The following is a 26,062-nucleotide window of genomic DNA, read 5'->3' on the forward strand; positions in this document are numbered from 1 at the left end:
TTTCTAATGATGGACATGAACAATTGTGTGCCTATTTTCTATATGCATACAAATTAGGTATTAGTGAATGAAGTAGCCATATGCACCTGCAACTACCTGATTTGTGTGTGCAACTGACATACCTGCATATGAACATTAGTAAAAAACAGGTCCTAAATATTTATTTTTAATGATGTTCACTGTATATATCCTGAAAAAAACCAGCAGAGATACTCTTAGACTATGCTTTGATAACCTAACTGCTCTGCTGAACAAAAGAATGTGAAAACATTTCTCTGAATACAGTATCATACCTCTTTCACTTACAAATTATCTCTTCCCTCTTCCAGCTCAATCCCCATATCTATTGTAAATTCCAGCTTGTTGTACACAGTAAATAAATTAAATTCCACCTCTTGTCTGCCTAGAACTCCTACCCTCTTTTAAACCCCCAATCTTAGTAGCTAGAAATAAAGGGCCATTTATTTAGAAATTAGCCTTCAAATTCATGCCTTCAATGTTAATTGTGAGAAGGTTTATGCTGGTATTTAGAAAAATCAATATAGGCTTCTCTGGCTGCAAATTGCAGGTGTACATTTAGATTTCAGGCTGAGGTCTTTTTGTAAACTGCTGCCTTCTGATGGTACCTTGAATCCCCATTTTCAGGCCAGATTTTAGAAACGTGTTAAATGCAATAGGTCATATTTTGGTTTCAATTACACCAGTAACACATCACTGACATATCACAGCAACTTGTCCAAACATTTTTCTATTTTTCATGAAAAAAATGTTCACAGATGTTCAAAACATGTGCAAACATTTTCTGTTTTTAACCAGCATATATAGGTCAACATTTTTATAAAAATGGAAATTTTGATGAAAATATGTTTTGCTAAAAATTTTCATGAAAAATCTTTCAGAATTTTTGGAGCAGGGCTACACTGGGAGAATTTGGCCCATGAAATGTAATTTCACCTAGCTTCCCCCAATGATTTTGACTCCCTCCTCACCTTCTTTTTTGTAAAATAAAACACAGCACAGCAGCTCAGTATTGTACTATACAAATGCTCATTAATGGTGTGGGATGTCTCCAAGCTTTGGGCCTACAGTAGTAACCTCCCCTCTCAGGAGCTGAATTACTGTCTTGAAGAATGGCATGCCTCCCTCTCAACTCTAATTCTAGAAATAACATGGATGGATGTTGCTTACTAAAAGCAGAAATGCAACCAAAGGTCTCGGAACTAGATTGTAGCTATCACTTACCTCCCATGTTAGTGAAAGGCGGCTCACAGCAACATTACTTAGTCCCATGATAATAGCGAAAAAGGAATTAAGATTTTTGTATTCCTTACAGCTGAAATACAAGAGGTCCAGACTTTTAATGTTATGCATATAATCAGAGAGAAGTAAAACTGAGGTCTTGAAGAGTGGAATAGAAACCTTTGGTTTGAGTTTGATTACATTCTGGCAAACCTTACCAGTGGGTTTGAAACACATCATTTTGCGACCCCTCCCCCCCCCCCGAGTTTTGTGAGAACCTCAAACTCAAAGCATAATGACAAGCTTGGTAAACCCAGGATAATTGTATCCATACTGATCAAATTCACCTGGAAGCTTGTCTCCCCTCACACCTCAAAACTGGCCACCAGTTTTCTTCTTATCTGATGTCATCTTTGGCATATGGAAATCCATGGCCTTTTAATGCCTTTCCCTCCTACCAGTGCACTATGGGGCATCTCTTGACATGAGACTAAGTTAAGGCCCAAGGAATGCTAAAAACAGTAGGAGAAGCATGGTTTACACTCCCATTGCTGCAGAACTTGGCGGTCTGGCAGGTTGTCTACACCCCAGAAGAGTCTTACTCCAGATTCAAGAGGCAGATGCCCAGAGATGGCTGTGTTTCAGTGCTTCTTCATTAGTGCTCAGGAGAGACTGAAGGATATAACTGCATGTTACAGAATATCTGATATGCCACATCTTTGCAAATGATTTGCTATGTTTGTTACTATAATTGCCCAAAGCAGAAATCTTTAGGCCTATGCTTCTTTTGCAAAGGTTGGGTGGCAAGATATTAAGGAAACTATAAAAGCAAGAGATTCAAACTGATTCTCAAATATAATTCTCTACTTCAGCACTACTTACAGAAGTTCAATCTTTAATATTTTATCTTCTCAGATATCTCATCTTGTATGGCTGATCTTTACCTTAAACTCAGCATGACCAAGAGTGAGCTCATAGTCTCTCCTCCGAAAACGCTCTCTCCTCCCTATACTAAACCAGTGAACACTGTTACCATAATCCTGTCACCCAGGCTTGTAGCATTGGGGATTAACTTCGCTCTGTTTCTCCTCACCTCCAAGCCATAGCCATATCCTGTAGCTTTTCCTTCACAACATTTCAAAAAACATATCTTTTTCTTTTTTTTCCCTGATGGTCAAATTGTTTGTCCACAACCTAATCGTCTACTGACTACTGTGACCTCTTCTTCTCTCGGGTCTTCTTGTTAACAACCTTACTACCCTCCAACCTTCTAATGTTGCTGCCAAAATTATTTCCCTCACATGTTGCTTTGAGGATGGTAACATGTCTTTACTTGTTCTGGGAGACACAAAGCATAAATCTGGGTTCTGTAGAAATAATAACTATTAAAATACTAGTGTTCAAGCATAGTATGGGCTTATTTAAGGAAGCTGCAACTTGCAATTTACAACTATCCTTTGTCTGAAATAAGGGAATGTTTTGTGGGTGTGCATATGGAGAGAGATTTTTAATGACTGTGTGTGAACTAGTGTGTGTCGAGATGAGAGAGAGGAGGCATAGAAGAGTGAGTGAATATCTTTTGTGTATACACATAAAGAGGTTCTTTTAAATAATGTGTATGTAGAGACGCCGAGTTTGTGAACCTTGTGAGCTGCCCACTTTTACCCAGCAAGTGGCAGGGGCAACCATTGCACAGTAAGCTGAAAGTACATCAGGCTCAGCACAATGAGTCCACATCTGGTTATGAAACTTCCCTTAGGGACGTGAGCACTAATAAGGGTGCATTTCGGGGCAGAGAGAGCATGCCTACTGGAAAAGCGGGGACCCCTCAGTCACAGTATGGAAACAAGGTGCTCAGCAGCCATTATCTCTGAATATCAGTATGCCAGGAAAGCTGCAGAGCCACACAATTTCACCACCAGCTACCCTGGAAGAGTAACAGTGCTGTACTGAACTGAGTGCCCTCCCTAATGAGTCTAGTGCACCTTCCTCCGCTCCCAGGAAGGATTATACTCTCATTCAGTTACTGGTTTATCAAGGCTCTTCATGTGCAAATTTAGCCAGAGATATTACTTCAAGGCCGGGGCCTACCTTTTTTTAACCCAATCCCTTCGCTCTTTTTGTTCTAACTCTTCAGCACATTGTATTTGTTTCAATATGTTCTGTAGCACCTGTTACCATGGCAACAATTTATATGGTAAGAAAGAGCCCCATAATTTTTAAAGTTCTCTTGTAGCCACTGAAAATAAATCTGCCAGCTCAGTTTTTATTTAGGAAATTCTTGTGCTTCAGCACTCCCTGCCTTTAGGAGACACAGAGGTCTCAGCAGAGCAGGTCACGTTTAGCCATTTATTTTTAGAACTGTAGTGAGACCAGAAACATGGAAGTAAACAGGTCATTAAGCTGATCTAAACAGCACAAGTTAACCCTGTGACACTGGGAAATCTAATGGGTCTGGGGAACTTTATGATTGATTATTTTCCCTGTTTTTTCTTCAGGTGAAGTTTAACTGTTATTTTGAAGATGCTTGATTTTAAAGGCTTATTAAATTTACCTTAGTATCTTCGTTTACTTGCATTTATGCATTTTCCCATTTCACACTACTGATTTGAGGAATAAACCTTATTCATTTGTGTGTATGTATCCTACTGCCCTCTACTGGACAGAATATGTCAAATCTGCTTTCTGGTTTACTAGTTCCCTGTAAAGAAGCAGATAACGGAATGGCTGTTTTTAGAGACTACTGGACAGGAGTATGTTCTATTTATCTTACTATGAGTCTGATCCTGTGAGGTGCTGAGTGCACCTTATAGGTGTTGGGTGCCTTAAACTTCCACTACCTTTAGTGAACATTGAGAGCACTCAGCAATTTCCAGAAGGAACTCAGTACCTTGCAATATCAGGCCCTCTATGCAGCAGAACTGGTAATGCTTATGCTTGTGTAGGATATGTATGTGGGCATGGGTTTGGAATATGAAAAATTATGATTTCTAGAGCAGAATTCAGAGTTTATTTTGTGGCAATCCTTTCCTCCCTCATTCCCCTATGACACTTTTAAAAGTGGGGGGGTTGTTTTCTAAAAGGCAAAAAAAACCCATTAAAATAAAAAAAAAGTTTTAAGTATAAATTACTTATTTGTATTATAATAGTACCCAGCGGCCCAGTCAAGATCTGGGTCCATCATCCAAGGCATTGTGCAAACACATAGAAAGACGCAGTTCTTCCCTTGAAGAGTTTAGAAGCAACAGGTGGGTGTAACAAACAATAGCAGGGATTGGGAGGAGGGAAGAACAGAGTAACAGTGCTAGGAACTCTGGTTACATAGGGTAGTTGTGGCCCTGCTCCCTTTGAAGTCAACAGAACATTCCTACTGAATTCAGTGGTGAGGAATCAGGCCCTAAAAGCACAAATTGAAGGTTCCAAGTAATATTAAATTTATTTTAAATAATGAGATATTAACAAACAAGTAAGAGATCAGCAATGCCTATTTTTGGGGTCAATTGTCTGTTTTTACTCACAAACTTATCTGTTTTTACTGAGCCATACTTTTTGGGAGGCAAAACTAGGATAATTTGCAATTTTCCAGCAAAATATGCAAATACTTAGTTTTTGTAATGAGTCATCCAAAATGTATCACTCAGCTGGAGTATTACAGAATGTTATAATAAGCTTTAATTGTGAAGGACTGTTGTTTCCCATGTGTCCTGCTGCTATCCATCTTTAAGCTTAGTAGCTGGAAAGAGAGAGACAATAACATTTTGGGTGTCTGAAAAAATACCAGAGTGAGGCTAACAGGAGCTGCTCTACACTTTCACCTTGCTCCTCTCCTGCTCTGCTTTCACTCTGCTTGAGAGACTTCTACCCCAGAAGAATGTAAATGACCTCCTGCATGTAACATAAGGGATTGGTCTCATTGAACTCAATAAATTACTCATGTAGGTGGTTGCAAGACTGGGCTCTAAGAATGCCGGGAGCAAGGGTAAATAGAGGAGGTGAACAGAAAAGGGGAAGACAAACAGTAACAGGGAACAATCCTACGTTAACAGGGATGGGCAAGACTAAGTAGGCTTTTTCAGCTCAGTTTGATTCTCTGTAAAAATTACAAACAACAAATATATTAAAAACTTGACATGTATTTCAGCCTTTGCCTGTATATACTAGTGTATACTCACTGGGCTGCTATCTTAATGAATTTCTTTAACAGCTGAACACGCTTGCTGAGTTGGGAGCACAGACAAATCTCTGTGACCACCCAGAACTGGATTTCATTAAATCTTCTCAAAAAAAGGTCCAAATTTGCTGTGATCTTTTTAAAATTGTGCCTTCCAAATGTGTGGTAAATCAGCTCCAGCTAGGAGAGAAAAAACAGAGTTGGTTTTCAGATGTTTCTTTTTGGGAGCGGTTGAGAGGAGTGAGAAGTCACTATTAGGTTTCTAAATTATTCAAGCTTGAAACTTGCTGTGCAGTAAATGTGTGCATGATACAGCTGACAAGGATTCAGCTTGCATTGCAAATTCAGTAGACAACCACTAAAAGCATAAATATAGACTATGTAGTAACAGTTTAATACCCTCAATGAGACATATCAAAGTAATTCAATATAGAATGCACTATTAGGTGATGTTTCTTTTATATACTTTATATTTTTGCTGTGGCTGGAATAGTATTTAATAGTTTCAAGGTTCTACAAGTTAAACTCAGAGAAAATCTGGCAAACAGTATGGGTATCTACACTGAAGAGCTAAATGTTTAATAATAAATACTAAGATACTATTTAGATTCCCCATACCTCATGCACACAGTTGAAGAGCTCCCAATCATAAATTGTCATCTGGTATGCTAAGTCTTTGGAGCTCATGAGTTCAAAAGTTCCCACAGTTCCAGTCGATGGGCCTTCTTGTTCTGGAAGGGGTGTCTGTCAATAAGAATAATGATACAAGAGTATTTCAAAATGCTAATTTGCACAACCAATTCTTAGTCCTCTGAAGAACTCCTGATTTTTTTTTTCCTATGTCACCAAATTCTGAAGGGGTTTCAAATAGTATAGCTGGAGTTTGCTTTCAACTACAGGTAGCAATAAAGCCGCTTTTATCAATTCCCATTTCTACGTGCACACGGATCCGAACCACAACATACAAACCTAATGTTTTTGCAACAAACAGATTTTAGTGATGTGAATTATTTCCTTTATTATAATTTAGAAAGCTGTAACAATCTAATAAGTGTATCTCATACTTTCTCTTTCAGTATACATTGCATATATTCCAGTCTTCGGATCATTATCTGACATTTGTAATTGTATAACTCCCAGTTGTGTTATTGGGAGTTTTATGTGTTCAAAGAATACATTCCTTTCAGTTATTAAGGTATTAATTTTAAATGGATTTTCATATAATCTAATAAAAGATGTGAGCTGCAGTTTTGCACAAAACACAATTCTTAAACTAAATCTATTTAAAATGTAGTCTGGGATGATTCCATATTTGGAGTCATCCACTGTATATTTTAGGGTCAAACACACTAAACCATCCATACAAAAATTATTCGGTTGCCTAACAATATACCTGTTGAAAGTTCACATGCACCCTGTAAACACATCCTGGGACTTCTTAAACAGTGTTTTATGTGAACCTACATTTTAAATTGCTTTTGCTTCCAGGAGAGGACAGTGTAGTTCACTTACAATTTTCTCCACAAATTCCTCCATGCTGTCTTTAATTTTTAATGACCATAATCTAATATGTTGCAGATTATGATAGAAAAATGTGCTGTCAACAGACCAGATCCCATCCTGAATCCAACCTGAACCAGGGCTGCAAGATCAGGTGTCATATTTCAACAGACTATATTTTCAAACAAGAAAGTTATGATTACTACATTATTCTGCACTTACAAAAGAAATTATGGCTGCAAAAATTTAAAAATAAACAGAGCTCTCTGGATTAATATACCAGCCGGCCCCTAAGTAATACATAAGTAAATAGTAAATTTATTTCTGCTAGAGTTGCTACTTTTTGTTCTCTGTGATAAACTTGCATCACAAACAACATATTGATACAATCACGTCAAACTGATCCAAAATAATTTGCAATAAACTACTGACATTATGGCTCTACAAGCCTAGCTTTTTATTGTTACCTTCAGGAAAGAGTGACTTTTGCACAAAATGAAATAGATTTTTGTTCCTATTCAGAGATTATCACAACACATTTCTGTGTTATCATTACAAGCAGCTGGCCCTAATTATATTTTCCAATGCTGGAGAAGAAACATTTAGACTTAGACACACAAGATATTTCAAATTTATCCATTTCAGAATACCTCCTTATTTTCACAAGGGGCTTGTCAAGCAAAACATCAACAAATTCACAAATTAGAAAGCGCATTCTTAAATGGTAAAAGGTGTTTCATTTTGAAGGATTCTGCTAGTTGTTAACACCATTCTTCAGAATACTGCAAGAACAGTCAATGTGTGGACTTCTTTTACGGAGAGCTGAGAAGCAACTATAAGATGCTTAATGCCCTCTATTCCTCCTGAAGCCAACAGGAGCTGAGAACTGTCACAACATCACAGGACTGGGACTTTGTCACATTTGAACGGTACAATAAAGTGTATTTGACATATTCAGTCCATGCTAACTGGAGATAGCAAAGATGGAAAAGGTAGCCAAGGACTGAAAATTTACAACTAAATTTCTAAAATCTAAAATAGGCAAAACTCAGATTTTGCAATACCTATAAAAGAAAGAAGGCATACATGCTAAGTAACTTGTTAAAAGCATACAGGAGGTTTGGAGTAATAGAGTTTATGCTGACATGGCTTAGCAATGACAGTTGTTTTTAATGAAGTAAAAGGAACAAAAAGTACAGTAAAAATCAAGCTCCATAAAAGCAGGCCCCATGGACATTGTTAAAGCTACTGTATGAATAAGCTCTTATGAACAATTTTACTTAAGGAAATCCAGACTTTCTACTTAGAATATTTTCTGTGATTTTGTCATGGTATTTGGGGGAGGGGTCAGGCAGAAATGGTTTTAAAGCACTTACTGCATGAATCAAGTCTGTATAATACTTCAATTGATAACATCTAACTCCCCTTATACAAACAGGGACCGGGGGGTGGGGAGAAGATAATTCTATAATCAGATCTGCACCACAGATCTGGGTTATAATATTTTCCTCTGCCTACATACTCAATTCCATTTAGAATATTGGAGTCAAAATTTGCTGTGTGGATAAGAGAACAATTTTTGCCCTAGTTTAAGAAATGATATTATTACTCTTTTTTTTTTTTTTTTTTTTAAATAAGGGCGCTCTTCCCAGAGCACGGTGACAAAATTTTCACTCTGAATCTCTCAGATGAGCTAAGACATTCAAAAGGCAGAATGGGGCAAGAAACTTTTGAACTACTAGTGTTCAAAGTACAGTGAAAGCTGTGTTATCCAGCACTTGATCAAACAGAAAACTCTATCAACTGGCATTTCTGCTATCTCCCAATACAAATCTTCAGTCTAGTAACTGGGACTAGTATACTGCCCAGGAAGTTATGCAATTGAACATTCTGCACTCTACTTTTATGGAAAAGAGGCAGAACACAAGTAAGCAAGCTGATATCAGGGATTTATTCAAAAAAGCAGCTTCCAGGATGTGTCATAGGGTCATTACAGATTCAGCCCAATCTCCTACCCCTTCTACATCTACAACGGTAATTTGTATTGATAATGATGATCCTGAGGCACTGAAAGATCCTGAAGTGTCTTCTGAATCAAAGAAAGATTAAATTATGTTCAGTTTAGTTTTAGTGTTCAGTGTATTTTTAGTGATGTAGCTGTACGCCATACGCTGCACATAGTGATGTGTAGTGTTATAAGATAACCTAAAGTATAGAAAACTTTACCTGTAAACACCTAAGTGCTTCAAGAAACCAAGCACTCTGCAGTGCAGTACTACTACTGGATTGGTGAGTACCTGTATACTATTTTATACTTTATTCATTTTATTGTATTCTAATTCTTTGAAAATTGGTATTCCATTGTTAAGTATAACTCTTAGTTAGCTGGAATTTTTGACTAACTGGCACCCCCCATTCTTCATCATGCCAGATAACAAAGCTTTTACTGTATCTGGAAAGTTAGGTTCCAAAGAAGCTCTCTGATTTGCAATGCTGAGAACAGTATACATACATACCAGGGAATCAAATTGGTCTCGTGGGCAAGCGAACAGACGTCCATTAACACTGAGAGTCGTAAATGCTGAAACTTCATTAGGTTTGAGCACAACCTTTTCTGTAAAAATGAAATCATACAATTGCCTGTTAAATGCATGTGGAATTAACAGCAGTGTACTAACAACAACAACAAATTAGTAGATATGTGCATTACTTCAATGAGTATAGTGAATGCCTTAGATATAAGGTAGATGACTGTAAGAACCCACTTACTGAAGAAAAGTTACCTCAATATATAAAAAAGCAAAGCTCAAATGAAACTCCCATCGATCTGGGACATGGAATCCTAACCCTCAGACTGAAATCAAGAGTCAGGGATCATGCATAGCAACCTTTAGAAACTACCACAGCCCCAAAACCCAACAATAATTAGATCACCATTCTCTTGAGCAGGGAGAGATTAGATAGCTGTTCGTATTCCAAAACTGACTTGAAAGTCAGTAAGTAAGTGCAGTTCACCAAACTCTCAGGCAATTGTACTCAGCCTGAGCCCTCATCATGGCAGTCCTAAAAAACGGAGTGCAGATCACAGGTAACGAAGAGCTTATAAATTGATTTATGAATCATTCTCTCCCCGGGTATGCTAAGAAGGCTCCCTGTCACCCACTTTTGAAACAAAAAAATGCTGCAAGTGCAAAAAAGTGGGACAGGATTTGCTCCTAAGAAAGAAATTTCATATTAGTTGAACATATATTAAAATGTACTGGAATAGCCTTTACCAAACTAGCATTGGTTTTGTGCATTTTAAATGAGAAGCATTAAAGATCATTCAAAAACCATACCTCCTCCTGAACTCATCTTTACTATGATCAAGCCTTCTCCAGAACCCAGTTTATCTGCTACCGCGCTGATCACTTCCTTAACAGAGGCCACCACCGGCACGCGGATAGTAGTGTAGGTGTGATCTATACAGTATACCTTAAACAGAACTAAAGACAAAAGAGTGCATTGTGAATACTCTACATAACCGAATACAGTTTACTGTGCAAACTATTTGCTGTACTTCAATAACCAATTGCTCACAGATATAACAAACACTAGCAGGTTGCCACAAGTTTATTTGATACTGTAGCTCCAAGATTGCTACATGTTTTAAAGTTTGACTAATTTCAATAACTGATTTGCAGGAACTTCTAGAAAATTATACGATATCAGAAACTCCAATGTTACCATATTATTCATAAAAGGCAGTAGCACTTGATATTTCCTTAAGTTTCAGGCCACTGGATAGTCAAATATTTAGTAATTGATTTTTCTTTTTTCAAAACTTAAGAAAAATTGGCTATAAATGCTCTACGTACAATATAAAATTTACATATTTACAAAACTAGATTTGATAAGAGATTCATGATCACAATCAAAGCTTAATTTAAGCTGCATTGCATTTGTTCTAGCCCCTCTTTTTTATATTTAAATATATTATTGAGAAATCAAGAATGTTTCGGAAAATGAGAGGAAATGGCCTTGCAACAAACATACAACTGTAAAAAACCGGGGCTTTGAAGCAATTAAAAAAATTAATCATGCTTAATCGTGCTGTTAAACAATAATAGAATATCATTTGTTTAAATATTTTTGGACATTTTCTACATTTTCAAATTTCAGTTACAACACAGAACACAAAGTGTACAGTTCTCACTTTATATCTATTTTTATTACAAATATTTGCAATGTAAAAAACAAAAGAAATAGTATTTTTCAATTCACCTAATACAAGTACTGTAATGCAATCTCTTTATCATGAAAGCTGAACTTACCAATATAGGATTATGTACAAAAAATAACTTAATTAAATAATAAAACAATGGAAAACTTTAGTGCCTCTGAGTCCACTCTGTGCTACTTCTTGTTCAGCCAACTGCTCAAACAAGTTTGTTTACATTTGCAGGAGATAATGCTTGCTTCTTGTTTACAATGTCACTGGAAATTGAGAACAGGCATTTGTGTGGCACTGTTGTAGCCAGCATCGCTAAGTTATTTACATGCCAGATGCGCTAAAGATTCATATGTCCCTCCATGATTCAACCACCATTCCAGAGGACATGCATCCATGCCGATGACGGGTTTTGCTCGATAACAATCCAAAGTAGTGTGGACCAACACATGTTCATTTTCATCATCTGAGTCAGATGCCACCAGAAGAGGGCTGACTTTCTTTTTTGGTGGTTCGAGTTCTGTAGTTTCCCCATCAGAGTGCTGCTCTTTTAAGGCTTCTGAAAACATGCTCCACACCATGTCCCTCTCAGATTTTGGAAGGCACTTCAGATTCTTAAACCTTGGGTTGAGTGCTGTAGTTATCTTTAGAAATCTCACATTGGTACCTTCTTTGCATTTTGTCAAATCTTCAGTGAAGGTGTTCTTAAAATGAACATGTGCTGGGTCATCATCCAAGACTGCTATAACATGAAATATATGGCAGAATGTGGATAAAACAGAGCAGGAGACATACAATTCTCCCCCAAGGAGTTCAGTCACAAATTTGATTAACACATTATTTTTTAACGAGCATCATAAGCCTGGAAGCATGTCCTCTGGAATGATGGCAGAAGAAGAAAGGTGCATATGAATGTTTAGCATATCTGGCATGTAAATACCTTGCAATGCTGGCTACAAAATTGCCACGCGAATACCTGTTCTCACTTTCAGGTGACATTGTAAATAAGAAGCAGGAAGCATTATCTCCTGTAAATGTAAACAAACTTGTTTGTCTTAGCCATTGACTGAATAAGAAGTAGGACTGAGTGAACTTGTAGGCTCTAAAGTTTTACATTATTTTGTTTTTGAGTGCAGTTATGTAACAAAAAAATCTATATTTGTAAATTGCACTTTCACAATAAAGAGATTTCACTACAGTACTTGTGTGAGGTGAACTGAAAAATACTATTTCTTTTGTTTATGATTTTTACAGTGGAAATATTTGTCAACAAAAATAATAATATAAAGTGAGCACTGTACACTTTGTATTCTGTGTTGTAATTGAAATCAATATATTTGAAAATGTAGAAAAACATCCAAAAATATTTAATATATTTCAATTTGTATTCTATTATTTAACACTGTGATTAATTGCAATTCATTTTTTTAATTGTGATTCATATTTTTGAGTTAATCGCGTGAGTTAACTGCAATTAATTGACAGCACTATAAAAATACAGTATAGTAAGAATTGCCCCATAAAATAATAGGAAATACAAGGTCATATTGTTGCAGAGACTGCAATGATGTTACATCAGCCAGCAAAGAGCAGGACAGAAGTTGCATAAATTCAAGCCAAAAGAGGAAGCAAGCAAAGAACTCCTTTAGCCCAACTGCCAAACCAAGCCAAATAGCTTATGTTCACTTTGGTGCCTGTCCTATCAATGAGAAATGTACAGCCTTGGGCTCAATTGCTATATAACCCTATAGAATGTGATGAGCTTCCTCCATAGAAGCAATATCTGTGTGGCCTTATGGCGGCTGTTGGTGGCTGGGTGGTAGGTAGTGGTCTGTGATATACAGGAAGTCAGACTAGATGTTCTGGTAGTCCCTTCTGGCTTTACATTCTATGACTATATGTAAATCCAAAGGGGAGAGACCCAAATTATGGCTCTCTGAATATGTGATGTACATCCATGGCGAGATGCCCCTAGAGTCCTATGGAGGTATGAAATACAAATATCAGATGAACACTTGTACAGACTGTTCCACATGTGATACTGGTTCATCAGCACAAAGCCTGTGGATACAAAATGTCTTGGTTGCTTCCACTCACAGATCCCCACATGGAGGGCCCCTTCCATGCATGACTCTTCTCCTATTCATACAGAAGAAGAGAGTGACCAGCTGCCTCCACATGTGGAATGGACTCCCACTAATCCTACTCCACAGATCTGGCTCCATGCTAGGGGGAGGGCAGGGATTGGTCTGAGGAGGGTCAAAGAGAACAGACACTGTCCCTCTTCCAGTCTGGTGGAGATTCCCAGAATGAGATAATATGGACTAGTGCTGTATTTTTTAGCAATGCTACTTTAATGGAGTCCACAGAGGCCAGAGCCAATGGGTTTCTGTAGTTGTCAGGATTTTTTTTAATACAATACCAATTAATTTTCTAAAATATCGATTTCATCAAAATATGATGCTTGCTCTATCAGCAGGACACACCTGGAGTCCTGGCTCTATAAAATACTATCCATTTTACATATAGCATCCTCCACACCTAGCATCGTAAAACACTTTGCTATGAGAGGTGGAACAGAAAGATAATACAGGAGTTGGATACAGCAACATACTATATAAAATGACATGCAGAGGTAAAGTAGAACAAAAGGAACAAGGGAGAAGACAAGTGAAAGCAATAGAGATGAAAGTAAATATCTTAGCAAACTAGTAGAAGGGGGAAGGAGGGCGGAAGGATGCAGCAATGGAAAAAAGAAAGGCAAGTAGAATTTAATGTTGACTGTCAGCTAAAATGGAGAAAAAAGATTCAAGACGAGATTTGAGAAATAGAAAAAAAAAAAAAAGGCATGCCTGATCCAGAGCCCACTGAAGTCAGTGCAAATCTGTCCATTGATTTCAGCAGGCTTTACAGTAAGCCTTCAGATTTTTCTGAAGGACGGAGTGGACACGGAATACAAGACATCAGAGATGGAAAATATCTATGAGTAATCAGATCTTTCCAGACGCCAGTGCAAGATTGCTCTTCATGTTCAAGTACCTTATCCACTGCTGGAGTATTGAACTGGATGTTCTCTCTCAAATGTTAAAGAGTTGGAGATGAATTAAATTATAGAAGATGTGCTGTGTTTAGATCTATTGCAACTCATTTTTAGAAATAATTCTTGCTCTGGCTTCCTGTACGCTGTCAGCTTTCTCAGAAGATGGACTAGTATATTAACAACCAGAGTAAAACCCAAGATGTCGTCACAATATGCATGTATAGGTCTTAAAGATAAAGTTCTTTAGAAGTTTGTACCTCCTACATTGCTTAGTTCTTAAAATATGGCATGGTATGTGTAATTTACAAAGTACTTTCCGTGAATCAACATGAGATTTGCAATCTACAGAGAGCTAGAAATTTCCACAAGTGGCACTCTTGCCTAGGATGGGCAATAAATCATATCAGACCAACATGTTTTCCAATTAAATGTATCAAGATTTTCATCATGCATAAGGGACAGAAACCTTAATAATTCAGGATGCTATTAGGGCCCTTTCTGGTCATGATGGTGTAGGAGGGGGACGGTGAATGAGTTGGTGTCTGCATAGGTAAATGGGAGATGAATAGTGGTAAGGGTAAGAGTGACTGTATTGACAGTGTGTTGTTGGGGTGGAGGGAAGAGAGAGAGACACAGAGATATACAGTGATGCAGGACACTATTTTCTTCAGAGAGCACAGACCAATACACTAAAAAAGATGCCTGGGAACCCTGCTTCTTGCCTGATGTTCTTACTGTCCCTGCCTCAGTGACCTGCTCACTTGCTGGAAATGCTGTCCCTATCACAGGTTGGAGAAACTGTTAAGAAAGAAAATAGTATTGGGTACGGCACTATTTAAACTGTGTCTTGACCTAATTAAAAAAAATGATTCAAAACTGGAGGAAGTGTGAAAGAGGCTAATGTGAGGGAAGAGTGAGGTGAGGAGTTAGCTGGTAGAAAGACAGAATGAGGTCCCCGCTTTTCAATTTTGGGGGTGAGAACTTGATCCCACCAAAATTTGAGGAGCCTAGTATCTCCTTATTGTGATTTTCCATGCCAGAATGGGAGAGGTAGCTGGTATTTGCTCAACGACGTGCAGATCTAAAGGAGGACAAAAGAAGAGGGAGACCATGCTTCCACCCCACCATCAACCTCAGCCTGGACCAATCTACACGGGAGGTCCACTTTCTTGACACCACGGTGCAAATAAGTGATGGTCACATTAACACCACCCTATATCGAAAACCCAACGACCGCTATGCCTACCTTCATGCCTCCAGCTTCCATCCCGGGCACATCACACGATCCATTGTCTACAGCCAAGCACTGAGGTACAACCGCATCTGCTCTAACCCCTCAGACAGAGACCAACACCTACAAAATCTCCACCAAGCATTCTCAAAACTACAATACCCGCACGAGGAAATAAGGAAACAGATCAACAGAGCCAGACGTGTACCCAGAAGCCTCCTACTGCAAGACAAACCCAAGAGAGAAACCAACAGGACTCCACTGGCCATCACACACAGCCCCCAGCTAAAACCCCTCCAACGCATCATCAAGGATCTACAACCCATCCTGGACAATGATCCCACACTTTCACAGGCCTTGGGTGGCAGGCCAATCCTTGCCCACAGACAACCTGCCAACCTGAAACATATTCTCACCAGTAACTGCACACCACACCATAATAACTCTTGCTCAGGAACCAATCCATGCAACAAACCTCGATGCCAACTCTGCCCACATATCTACACCAGCGACACCATCACAGGACCTAACCAGATCAGCCACACCATCACTGGTTCATTCACCTGCACATCCACCAATGTAATATACGCCATCATATGCCAGCAATGCCCCTCTGCTATGTACATCGGCCAACCTGACAGTCTCTACGGAAAAGGATAAATGGACACAAATCAGACACTAAGAATGGCAATATACAAAAACCTGTAGGAGAGCACTTCAACCTCCCTGGCCACACTATAGCAGACCTTAAGGTGGCCATCCTGCAGCAAAAAAACTTCAGGACCAGACTTCAAAGAGAAACTGCTGAGCTTCAGTTCATCTGCAAATTTGACACCATCAGCTCAGGATTGAACAAAGACTGTGAATGGCTTGCCAATTACAGAACCAGTTTCTCCTCTCTTGGTTTTCACACCTCAACTGCTAGAACAGGGCCTCATCCTCCCTGATTGAACTGACCTCGTTATCTCTAGCTTGCTTGCTAGCACACATATATATACCTGCCCCTGGATATTTCCATTACATGCATCTGAGGAAGTGGGTATTCACCCACGAAAGCTCATGCTCCAAAATGTCTGTTAGTCTATAAGGTGCCACAGGATTCTTTGCTGCTTTTACATGCTAATATAGTTTTAGAAGTGAAAAAGTCAGAAACCCAGAGCTAGACAGCAGTACGGCAGTCATGGTCCACTGTCCCAGGGCAAAGTGCCCTAAAGCCAGCTTAACCAGCTTCCAGAGGACAGGGCCTTCAGCTGGCGCAGCACTGCTCTGCAGGCTCCTATGCATACAATCAGGAGACAAGTGCCTGAAGCACGGCTGAGGAAAGGCGGCATGGCCAAGGTGTCTCTAAGCTCTTCTGCTCCTTAGTTGCTGTAATGGCACTTAGGGCCATAAGCAGCTGGTGCAACTTAGTTCAGGCTGTAAATTGTTCTAAGTTGCACCGAGGAGCCTAGTATCTCCTTATTGTGAATTTCGGTGGCATTTCGGCAGATGCTCGACCGCTGGCCAGGATGCGGGCGCATTTAGATGCCCCCGTGGGTGCCATGGCACCCATGGGCACCACGCTGGGGACCCCTGCTCTATTGACTTCAGTGAGGAGGGAACACAGATAAATGAGATCAGGTACATGATCCTGGTACCTGCAGCGCCCATTCCTATTTCCAGGAAGGCAACTCCCTTCTATCAATAATGCACCTGGCCAACTGGCAGTGCCGGACATGGGCGGGGGGAATTCCTTAGTGTTCTCTGTGGCCATCAGCAAACACCTTCAGCCATGAGATCTGATTACTCTAACCGCAGCATTCATAATTATAAATGTCATTACTCATAAATGCATGGATTTTAAGGCCAGAAGGGACCATTATGATCATATAGCCTGACCTCCTGCATGAGACAAGCTACAGAATTTCTCTTGGTAATTCCTACAGCAAATCCAGTCAATTGATGGGCTAGAACACATTTTTAATCCAGTTTTATTTAAAGACTCCAATTGATGGAGAATTGACCATATCCTGTGTCAATAGGTAATTATCCACACTGCTAAAAACTTGTATCTCATTTCCAGTCTGAATATTGCTGACTTCAAATTCCAGCCATTGGATCTTGCTATGTTTCTGTCTGATAGATTAAATAGTCCTCTAATATCAGTTAACCACTCCTTGTTTAGGTACTAATAGACCATCATCAAGTCACCTCTTAAACCTCTCTTCCATAAACTAAATAGATTGAACACTTAAGTTTCTCACTGTAAGGCCTGGTTTCCAGACCATGAGTTACTCTTCTAGGTCTTCTCTGAGCCCTCCTCAGCTTTTCAGCATTCATTCTAAAGTTTGGATACCAGAACTGGGTACAACATTCCAGTGGTGGTCTCACTAATGCCATATACAGATATAATGCCACTTCCTTAATATTCTTCACTTTATACAGCTAAGGATCATGGTAGCCCTTTTTGCTGTAGCTTCACACTGGGAGCTCACATTCATTTACTTACCAACAATGACATTCTTTTCAGATCACTGCTTTCCAGGGCACAGTCTCCTATTCTATAAATCCATTTTTTGATCCTAGGTGTACAACCTTGTATTTGGCTATATTTTTACTACTATTGTTCATACAGTTATCCTAAGTGTCCCTTGACTGATAGAACAATGCTGGGTTCGAAGTTGGGGCAGCTTTTATTGTGAAGATAAATTTTTAACACCTGTTTGAAATGTTGACTAACAGTTGGGAAAAGGTGCTAGGATTTATGGGATTTTTAAAATATCTTTGGTTACAATGGATAAATCACAGAGCCAGGTCTCCAATCTGCCTCCACACAGAGGAGCTTCTTCAGTCCAAAATAAAAAGAAAGTCTGAAAAGTGAGTAGAGCTGAAAGTCTCAGTCTGAGGCACTGATGTAAATTTTATTTTCAACTCTGCATGGGAGTCAAACTAAAGACAAAATGGTTCATACGAGCAAACAAAGGCTTCTATTGAATAGACCTTTCTGTCATAGGCAAGAGATCCAGAGCCTGACTCTCCATTCTATTTACACACATTTTATGACAATGTAACTCCAATTAAATCTACAGAGTTACACCCGTGTGTAACTAGTGGGGAGGAAGGGCCTCAGTGTCATGTGTATTACAGATCACTCATTGCACATGTACTACACACCTACATCTTGCTAGTGCTGTTTTTCAAACTGCTTTGCTTATTAATTTTAAAGGGTCTGAGGAAGTGTATTTTTTCCTCTGAGGAAGTTATATTAAAATCAGTGACTAAGCACCACGTTAAGCAAGGAAATGCAAACATGTTTTTGGCCCAGATTTATAAATTGGGAATACTTATGTTTATTTTGATCTCTGCCCCAGAAGTGACAAATTTATTACAAACTTCAGAAAACAGAGTGCCGCAAACCCCTGTATGCATATACTTACTTTCATCACTCCCCCTGATTGGCTGGCGTTTTTGAGCTCTGTCATCAGTTGTGTTAAACTGCTGCAAAAGTACTTTGTGCTGCCAGAAACAAACAAACAAAATCCCATAATCATAAATGCAAGAAGAAATGTGGAGTAGATATAACCAGACATACTATATCAAAGATGCAGGTGAAAAAGTAAAACAAATACATTTGCAGTGCAATTCTTGAAAATATTTCAATATGTGTTGTTCTAATAAATTGTATGTTACTCAAAAGGAAAGTCTGTAAGTCTTAAAGCAAAGCCTTTGTTTTAGAAGATTGCCAGACAAAGTCCATTTACCTTCTTTTGTGGCGCCTTAGTTTCCTCTGAACTATAGAAAGCAGAAAAAGCATACTGTATCATTAAATATATTTTGGAAGATATTTCCTGCAATATATCAGTTTAGACATTGACCACTCTCCAAACTATTGTATCTAGGTATTCATACATGTTATATACTAAGAAAATAAAGGAAGATTATCATAGTCTAAACTAGGATTGGGCAAATATTGCAAAAATTGTACACAAATATTAATTTGCAATTTTGTTCATAGCTTCATAGACTTTAAGGCCAGATGGAACCATTGGATCACCTAGTCTGATCTCTTTGCTTCAGTGGAATTTACAATTCCTTTCATATTCTGTCTGTGAACGTTTATGAGTGAATTTGGTATTTGCAAGAATGTTCATATAGAGAAAAAGTGTCACATATGCTTGTCTGAACATGCATGCATGGAAGAATTTTTCTGTTAGAGCAGCCATCTTGAAAGCTTCCCATGGATTTGGGGAACACTTTCCAGCCAGCTCTAAGATAGACATTTTTCACTGGGTATTTAGTTGTAAAATGAACCAAAAAAGTAAAGACCTTACATTTGTTTTACAGTCTTTTCTAGCTCTGAGAGTTGCTCTTTTAGTGCTGTAATAATTCTTGCATCATCTGATACAGATACATAAAATTCCTGTAAATGATACAGAACAGTCTTTCAATAATAAAACAATAGATGAGTTGTACCTAAAAGGATAAAGGATTAGTGAATTTACATATGCCAGTTTACTGATTACTAAGAGTAAGACCCAGCTTAGTGAATAGGGGAACAATAAGATGCCCACAACACTCAAATTCTGGGCCTATTCCTGTATCCCTTCTGTTTGTGTAACTCCAGTGGATTTAAATTAAAACTGCACATACAAGATGGAAGCATGACAGTAAAAATGTGAGACAGATGTGAATGTGCTTCTTCTAATTAAGCACGGCCCTGCCAAAGCCCATACTCCACACTTCTTATAATTTTATACATAATGCAGTGAAACACTCTTACAGTTAGGTCATTTTGTTTTAAAGGAGCAATCTCACTATTGTTGTTGTTGTTATTCCTTATATGACACCCCAAATGTACCACAAAGCAAATACAAAGGCATGGTACCTGCCCCCAAAGAGTTTACAATCTTCATAACAATTGACATTGTTATGGGTCAAATGTTGTAGCTGGACTGCGTGTATGGAAGATCTGCAGGAACCTTGGGGGCAAGGACTCCAGGCTACAGCAGCCAGAGTGGCTGCAGGACAGCCTCAGTTGGGGATGGAGTGGTCTTTGGCTTCACACAGTGACAGATCCTCTAGCCCCTCCCTGGCACATCCCAACAAGGTTCAAACAAACAATCTGCATGAAAGGGTTTGTAGCATGCAGAGGGTCTATTCTGCCTTGGTGAAATCTTGCCTCTCACCCCTGCACAGTAGAACTACAATGGTTCTGCTGTCGTCAGAGCCCCCTTCACTGTGCGACAGAGCATCGTACAAATACCCACACAGCAAAGGATTTGTACCTGCTGGCTCTGTAATTGTTGTGCATTAAAATAAAAACCAATCACGTGTGTACTCTGCAGCCAAAACTGAGAAAGAAAACACAAACAGAACATTGCACTTTAAAATTATCTATGGCATCTACATTCTTATTAACAGAATTCTAAAGGCTGTGAAGTGGATTTATGCAAATCCTCTTTGGTAGCTGCTCTTCAGTATAATGATACAATAGCAATCCCACTGTACCTCCAGAAAGGCCATTGCTGCTTCATCCTCTTGTAGTAGATCTCCATACAAAGCAGCCCACTGTAGAACCAGTCGGATGACTCGCCTTTTATTATTAAGTGCATAATCCATTTTCTCCTGCTCTGAACCTTGGGAAGGCTGGGCATGGTAAGTGCCAAGGTGTCAAGGAAAATATTTACGAGTTAAGATGTCCAATACAGTAAGAACTGAGGAAATTACTCCTTTCAGGGGCTTTCCAGCAGGAATTTCATTATCAGTGAGGTTAGAGGGTCAGATTTACACACCTTTTTTGTTTCTTACCATATTATAAAGGTATAATGAAGCCTTTCAGTTACACCGTTCATGAAACAATAGAGGGCATTTTCTAAGGAAGGTATCAAGAATCACAATCAGACTGTTTGTCACAGCTTTATAATGGAGCAAGAGAGATGACACTTAAGAGCCAGGGAAAAGATGGTTAATCACTTCATCTAAAGAGAACATTCAGTTCTGTTCTTCTGGTAGAAGAACAAGGAATGTGTCACATAAGTTAGCCGTGTATCATATCCTGTGCACAGCACTTTGTGACATGCATTTAATAATATAAACAATAAAATATTAAGCTACATATTTAACAAATGGTGGCTTTACTTCTTTAAATTTTTAATTGCAAAAACATGGAAATAGATGCAAGAACTTTTTTTGAAAAGGAAAAAACATGTAAAAAAAGATAAAGATATAAACAAACTGCACCAAAACATAGTTTCTGCATGCACATATCTTGTAAGTACCACAAAGGACAGCACACCTCTGAAGTGCTCACTCCTGTACCTACAACTTTAATCTAAAGAACACTGGGCTTGCTTAAAAGACTGCACGGATGCCTCTATAAATCTATGGGGAGCAGACTAGAGAGCGGGAAGTTGGCCTGTGGACCCTCTCCCCAACCAGAGGGACGTAGGTTCAAGAGATTTATTGAATCAAGATTTTATTTTAGTAACATTAAGCCAAATGCACCTCTAGTGTACCTCCACTGTAATGAGCAGATGTTCACTGGAGAGAATTGGGCCCATTGAGACTAGGCTTAGGAAAACATTTTCTTTAAATATTGTATTGAGTCATATCATGCAGGATTAGATCAAATAACGCAAATGTAAAATGCAGTATGTAATGATATATAATTTGTGAACTCTGTAAATTCAACTGGCCTGAGTGTTATGTAAAGGCTTCATTCAGCTTGTGCTTAAGCTCAGGCTGCTTAGTCACATAAGGGGCCTTATACAGAAATAAATAAATAAAAAGCATGTCCATGGAATTGTAAACAGAAAAGGCTCCCTTTCTGGGTTGGAAGTTTGGGGCCAGGGAAGCTTTATTTCAATTTGCAGAAAGAAAAAAGTGGGGGGAGCAGTGAAGATGTCTACATGGTCTCACAGAATCTCATTGGAAGAGTGTCTCAGAATCACTACAAAGCAAAACAAAATTCACACATAATAAATACAGAGAGGTCTACTTACAGGAGAGACCATCAGTGCAGCTTGCCTGCTTCCTGGTTTATTACCTCTAGGAAAGGCAGGGTTTATACAGTCTCCTTATATCCCAGCAGGCCTTCCCCCATGCCTACACTACTATCCTGCCCTAGGGATAACATTTCCAAGCCTGTGGTGCTCTCCTGGTTCTGACAGACAGACAGGCAGAACCCACCAAGAACCAGCTTGATCTCTCACCACTGAAGGGAGAGGGAAGTTCCAGCCCACCTCTGATTATACAAATCCACCCTGGCACTAAAACCAAAGGTATCAGCAGCCCACATGGCTTTCCCAAGACTTCTTCCTCTCCCTCAGTGACCTCATTTTCTGTCCCAAATGTCCTTTGTTGAAAATCTGGCATGGGGTAATACTAGCCTCATAAATCTTAAATTGCCTGTATGCCCCATTATAGGCCTTATGCTGACACTAATTCAAGTCTGATCCTGCTAGGGTTCCCAACTTTGTAATATTTAAAAACCGGACACTCCAGCAAGTGCTGGAACCTCCCCTTCCTCTCCCCGTCCCACCCCTTCCTCCTAGGCCTCACCCATACCCCGCCTCTTCCCCAAGGCCCTGCTCCTGCCCTGCCCCTTCCCCCAGAAACCCCATCCCCATTCACTCCTCTTTCTCTCTCCCTCCATCACTCACTGCTTTTCCCCTTTTCCCCCCCTCCCTGCGTGAGTCAAGAGAGACTCGCCTGCAGAGCCGGGGCTAGGAGCTGCAGCCACCCAATGCAGGTAGGAGGTGGCCCTGGCTGAGTAGGGGTTGACAGTGGCATGAGTGATGACATGCCGCCTCCCTGCCTCTCCCACCCGCAGTAACCGGACTTTGGGAGTCTGCTTAGTAAATCTGACTGGACAGTCAGGTCCCCTTTTCAATTAGACTTTCTGGTTGAAAACTGGACAGCTGGCCCTCCTAGATCCTGCTCCTGTTGAACTGAATAGGAATTTCATCATTGCCTCAGTGGAAGAAGGATCAGACCCTTGCCCTTGCCTCTTGTTGATTTTAGGTTAATTGCTCCCAATAAACTGATGTGTGTGAATTAGGGAGAGAATGATTGTGGTGGTAACTTGGAGTTGCCTTCCTTGGAAGAATTTTTAGCCATGGCCTCTCCCACATATGATAGCTTTGATATGAATCTGAACATAGTGAATTTTAAGAATTCATTTCTTTCTGTTTTTTCTGTCAAATCAAAGACTGGGGTTCATTTAGTACACTTTCAAGAGCTCACCCAAGAGACTTCAAACTCTTCATTAGAAATTAAACTCATCTGTAAGATCTATATTTCAATCTTTTCATTTGAAAATTACACCAAGGGCTCTTTTTTTTTCCACATTAAAGCATCATATGAATAAAGCATTAATTGGAAAAAGGATGGGCTTATGAACATGGAATTTTCTAATATCCCTCTGATCAAAAATACCCATACAGATTAGGCATTTCACTAGGATTACTGGGACAGTTATGTATCAGAGGGTAGCCGTGTTAGTCTGGATCTGTAAAAGCAGCAAAGAATCCTGTGGCACCTTATAGACTAACAGACGTTTTGGAGCATGAGCTTTCGTGGGTGAATACATGCATCTGAGGAAGTGGGTATTCACCCACGAAAGCTCATGCTCCAAAACGTCTGTTAGTCTATAAGGTGCCACAGGATTCTTTGCTGCTGGGACAGTTATATGACTGCTAAGCTTTTGAGTATGAACAGAGATCTGCATTCTAATTTAGTTTAGAATGGATTTAATATGACTAGGGAAACAACATGTCAGCCTATTTATGAGAGTGTGTAAGTCCAAGGATCATAGGAAATGAATAATATATTGCAGACTATGCTCTCTAACATTTCAGGCAGCAAATTTAACATTCCACTGAGTCATTTTCCTCATGCAGTTTCTACCTTTCAAACACTTATTATTTCACATATTTTTACCTACTTTTTAACTGACTCACCACAGGCACCAGTAATTTTTACGCTCATTTGCTTATTTTTAATTTGGCTCATAATGGCTCCTTTATTAATGTTATCATGGTGCAAGTTAGTGAAAACCTCCTAATTCTACATGTGGCAGATGCATTGTGGTTTGCAATCAGAAACACAATATTATGTATTTTTGCAATAAGTAAGTGTCAGATATGCAGTTAATTGTGAAACATGAATCAACACCAACATGGTTACAGCTCTGTACTTCGATCTTAGTTATGTTGGCATAGGATATCTTTGCTAGGAAGCAGAAGCAAGTTTTGAGTCTGTTCTTCCATCCATGTAATCAAAATTTAACTACATTAATAACTAATAATTGTGTAAAGCCAATGTGCATCACTGTGATGGAGTATAAATATATGTTGGCATGATGGTAAATGAAGTTAACAAAACATACAATGTATTTTCTATAGCTGCCCAATGTAAGTATAAAGGTCTAATGGCTAAATTATTATTGTGTTTACATGACACATTTTTGATCAGATGATTACAACTACTTTACAGTTTTCATTGGAGGTTCAGAATCAGGTGAAATCAAAAACACCCCCCTCTAGGCTTGTGAGTTCACAACAATTTAATGGGCATTGAAGAGAAAACTCAGAACAATCTGCTGAAATCTATGTCACTAAGTTGTTGGTAAAGCAGGTAAAGTTCTTCAGGTGTGGAAGTCAGTGAAGCTGTTGACACAGATGTAACAAGATCACTGCATCATGAACACATTCTGGATGGAAGATTTTGTGTGAGTTTATGAGAAGAGAACGTTGAGAAATTAAGAGAGAGAAACAAACATGACTGGCCCCAACATAGAACTTTTAAAAGCTATTTGTTTTCCTGAAGATTTTGTATTTTGTAAATGCAAGTCTTCATAATAACTGCCTGATATCATTGTTATATTAATAGTAAGATGTTTTACCTACTAATATAGTAAGGTCATTTGATGCCAGACTAATTACTAATGTAAGAAGCCATTTAACCATAGAATATTTACATTAATGGGGAATTAATTAATAAATTACTGGCACTGCACAATCAAATCCTCACTCATTGCAAGAAGACAAGAAAATTATCATTCCAAAAATTGCCAACAACTTAGGCTAATGAATTTCCAGGAGTTATTTAATATTGAAAGACTGTTTTGAGAACTGAAAGCTCTTATATGAAGAACAGGAGTGTTTAAACTTTTGGGAAACAGAATAGAATTTCCAGTCAAAAACTCATAAAATGTTCTAAGTTAAAAGAAAGAGTTAAAACTCAATTAAAAAGTTACATTGATCTTTCCTGCCAAAAGAAGAACGAAGGCAATTAAAGAACTGTTGTTTATTCATTTAACAGACTGCATATTCAGGAGCTGAAACTTGTCACATAAGCCAACCCCAAAGGCACAGAACCAATGAAAGAGTGGCAGCAACCAACTTGAATCTAAACTACCCCATTCGTCCCCACATGCTGTAGTTATCTGAATTGTTAGTAACGGAGTCATTTGGAAAAGTGAAGTAAAGTGAAAAAAACAGAAGACCAGAAGCACAGAGTACAAACACTCAAGAAATGTGTTTCTGCTCTTCTTGGCTTCATTGTTTACCGTCATTAAATTTAACTGAAAAAGCAATGTTCTGGCAAGAACTTCTGGCACCTTCTGAAAATACAGCCAGATAAACTCAGCTACTTGTAATTCATATTCTAAGAATAAATTAATTATAACAA

At 38.8% G+C, this 26,062-nt stretch overlaps 1 protein-coding gene across 5 annotated transcripts in view; it reads right to left on the reverse strand.

The window, feature by feature from the left end:
- Positions 1-26,062, reverse strand: part of RAPGEF4 (Rap guanine nucleotide exchange factor 4) — a 227,608-nt gene that overhangs the window by 13,517 nt on the left and 188,029 nt on the right. For all 5 annotated transcript variants that reach the window (XM_030580527.1, XM_030580526.1, XM_030580525.1 and 2 more), the window contains 9 exons: positions 20,879-21,029; positions 19,702-19,790; positions 19,132-19,162; positions 18,808-18,886; positions 10,249-10,395; positions 9,427-9,524; positions 6,029-6,154; positions 5,412-5,590; positions 1,243-1,333 (listed from right to left, as the gene is read on the reverse strand). In XM_030580527.1, the coding sequence (XP_030436387.1) occupies positions 1,243-1,333; positions 5,412-5,590; positions 6,029-6,154; positions 9,427-9,524; positions 10,249-10,395; positions 18,808-18,886; positions 19,132-19,162; positions 19,702-19,790; positions 20,879-21,029 (991 nt within the window). The remainder of the gene's footprint in view (positions 1-1,242; positions 1,334-5,411; positions 5,591-6,028; positions 6,155-9,426; positions 9,525-10,248; positions 10,396-18,807; positions 18,887-19,131; positions 19,163-19,701; positions 19,791-20,878; positions 21,030-26,062) is intronic.

Source organism: Gopherus evgoodei, chromosome 11 (assembly GCF_007399415.2).
Source record: "Gopherus evgoodei ecotype Sinaloan lineage chromosome 11, rGopEvg1_v1.p, whole genome shotgun sequence".
Lineage (NCBI taxonomy): Eukaryota > Metazoa > Chordata > Testudines > Testudinidae > Gopherus > Gopherus evgoodei.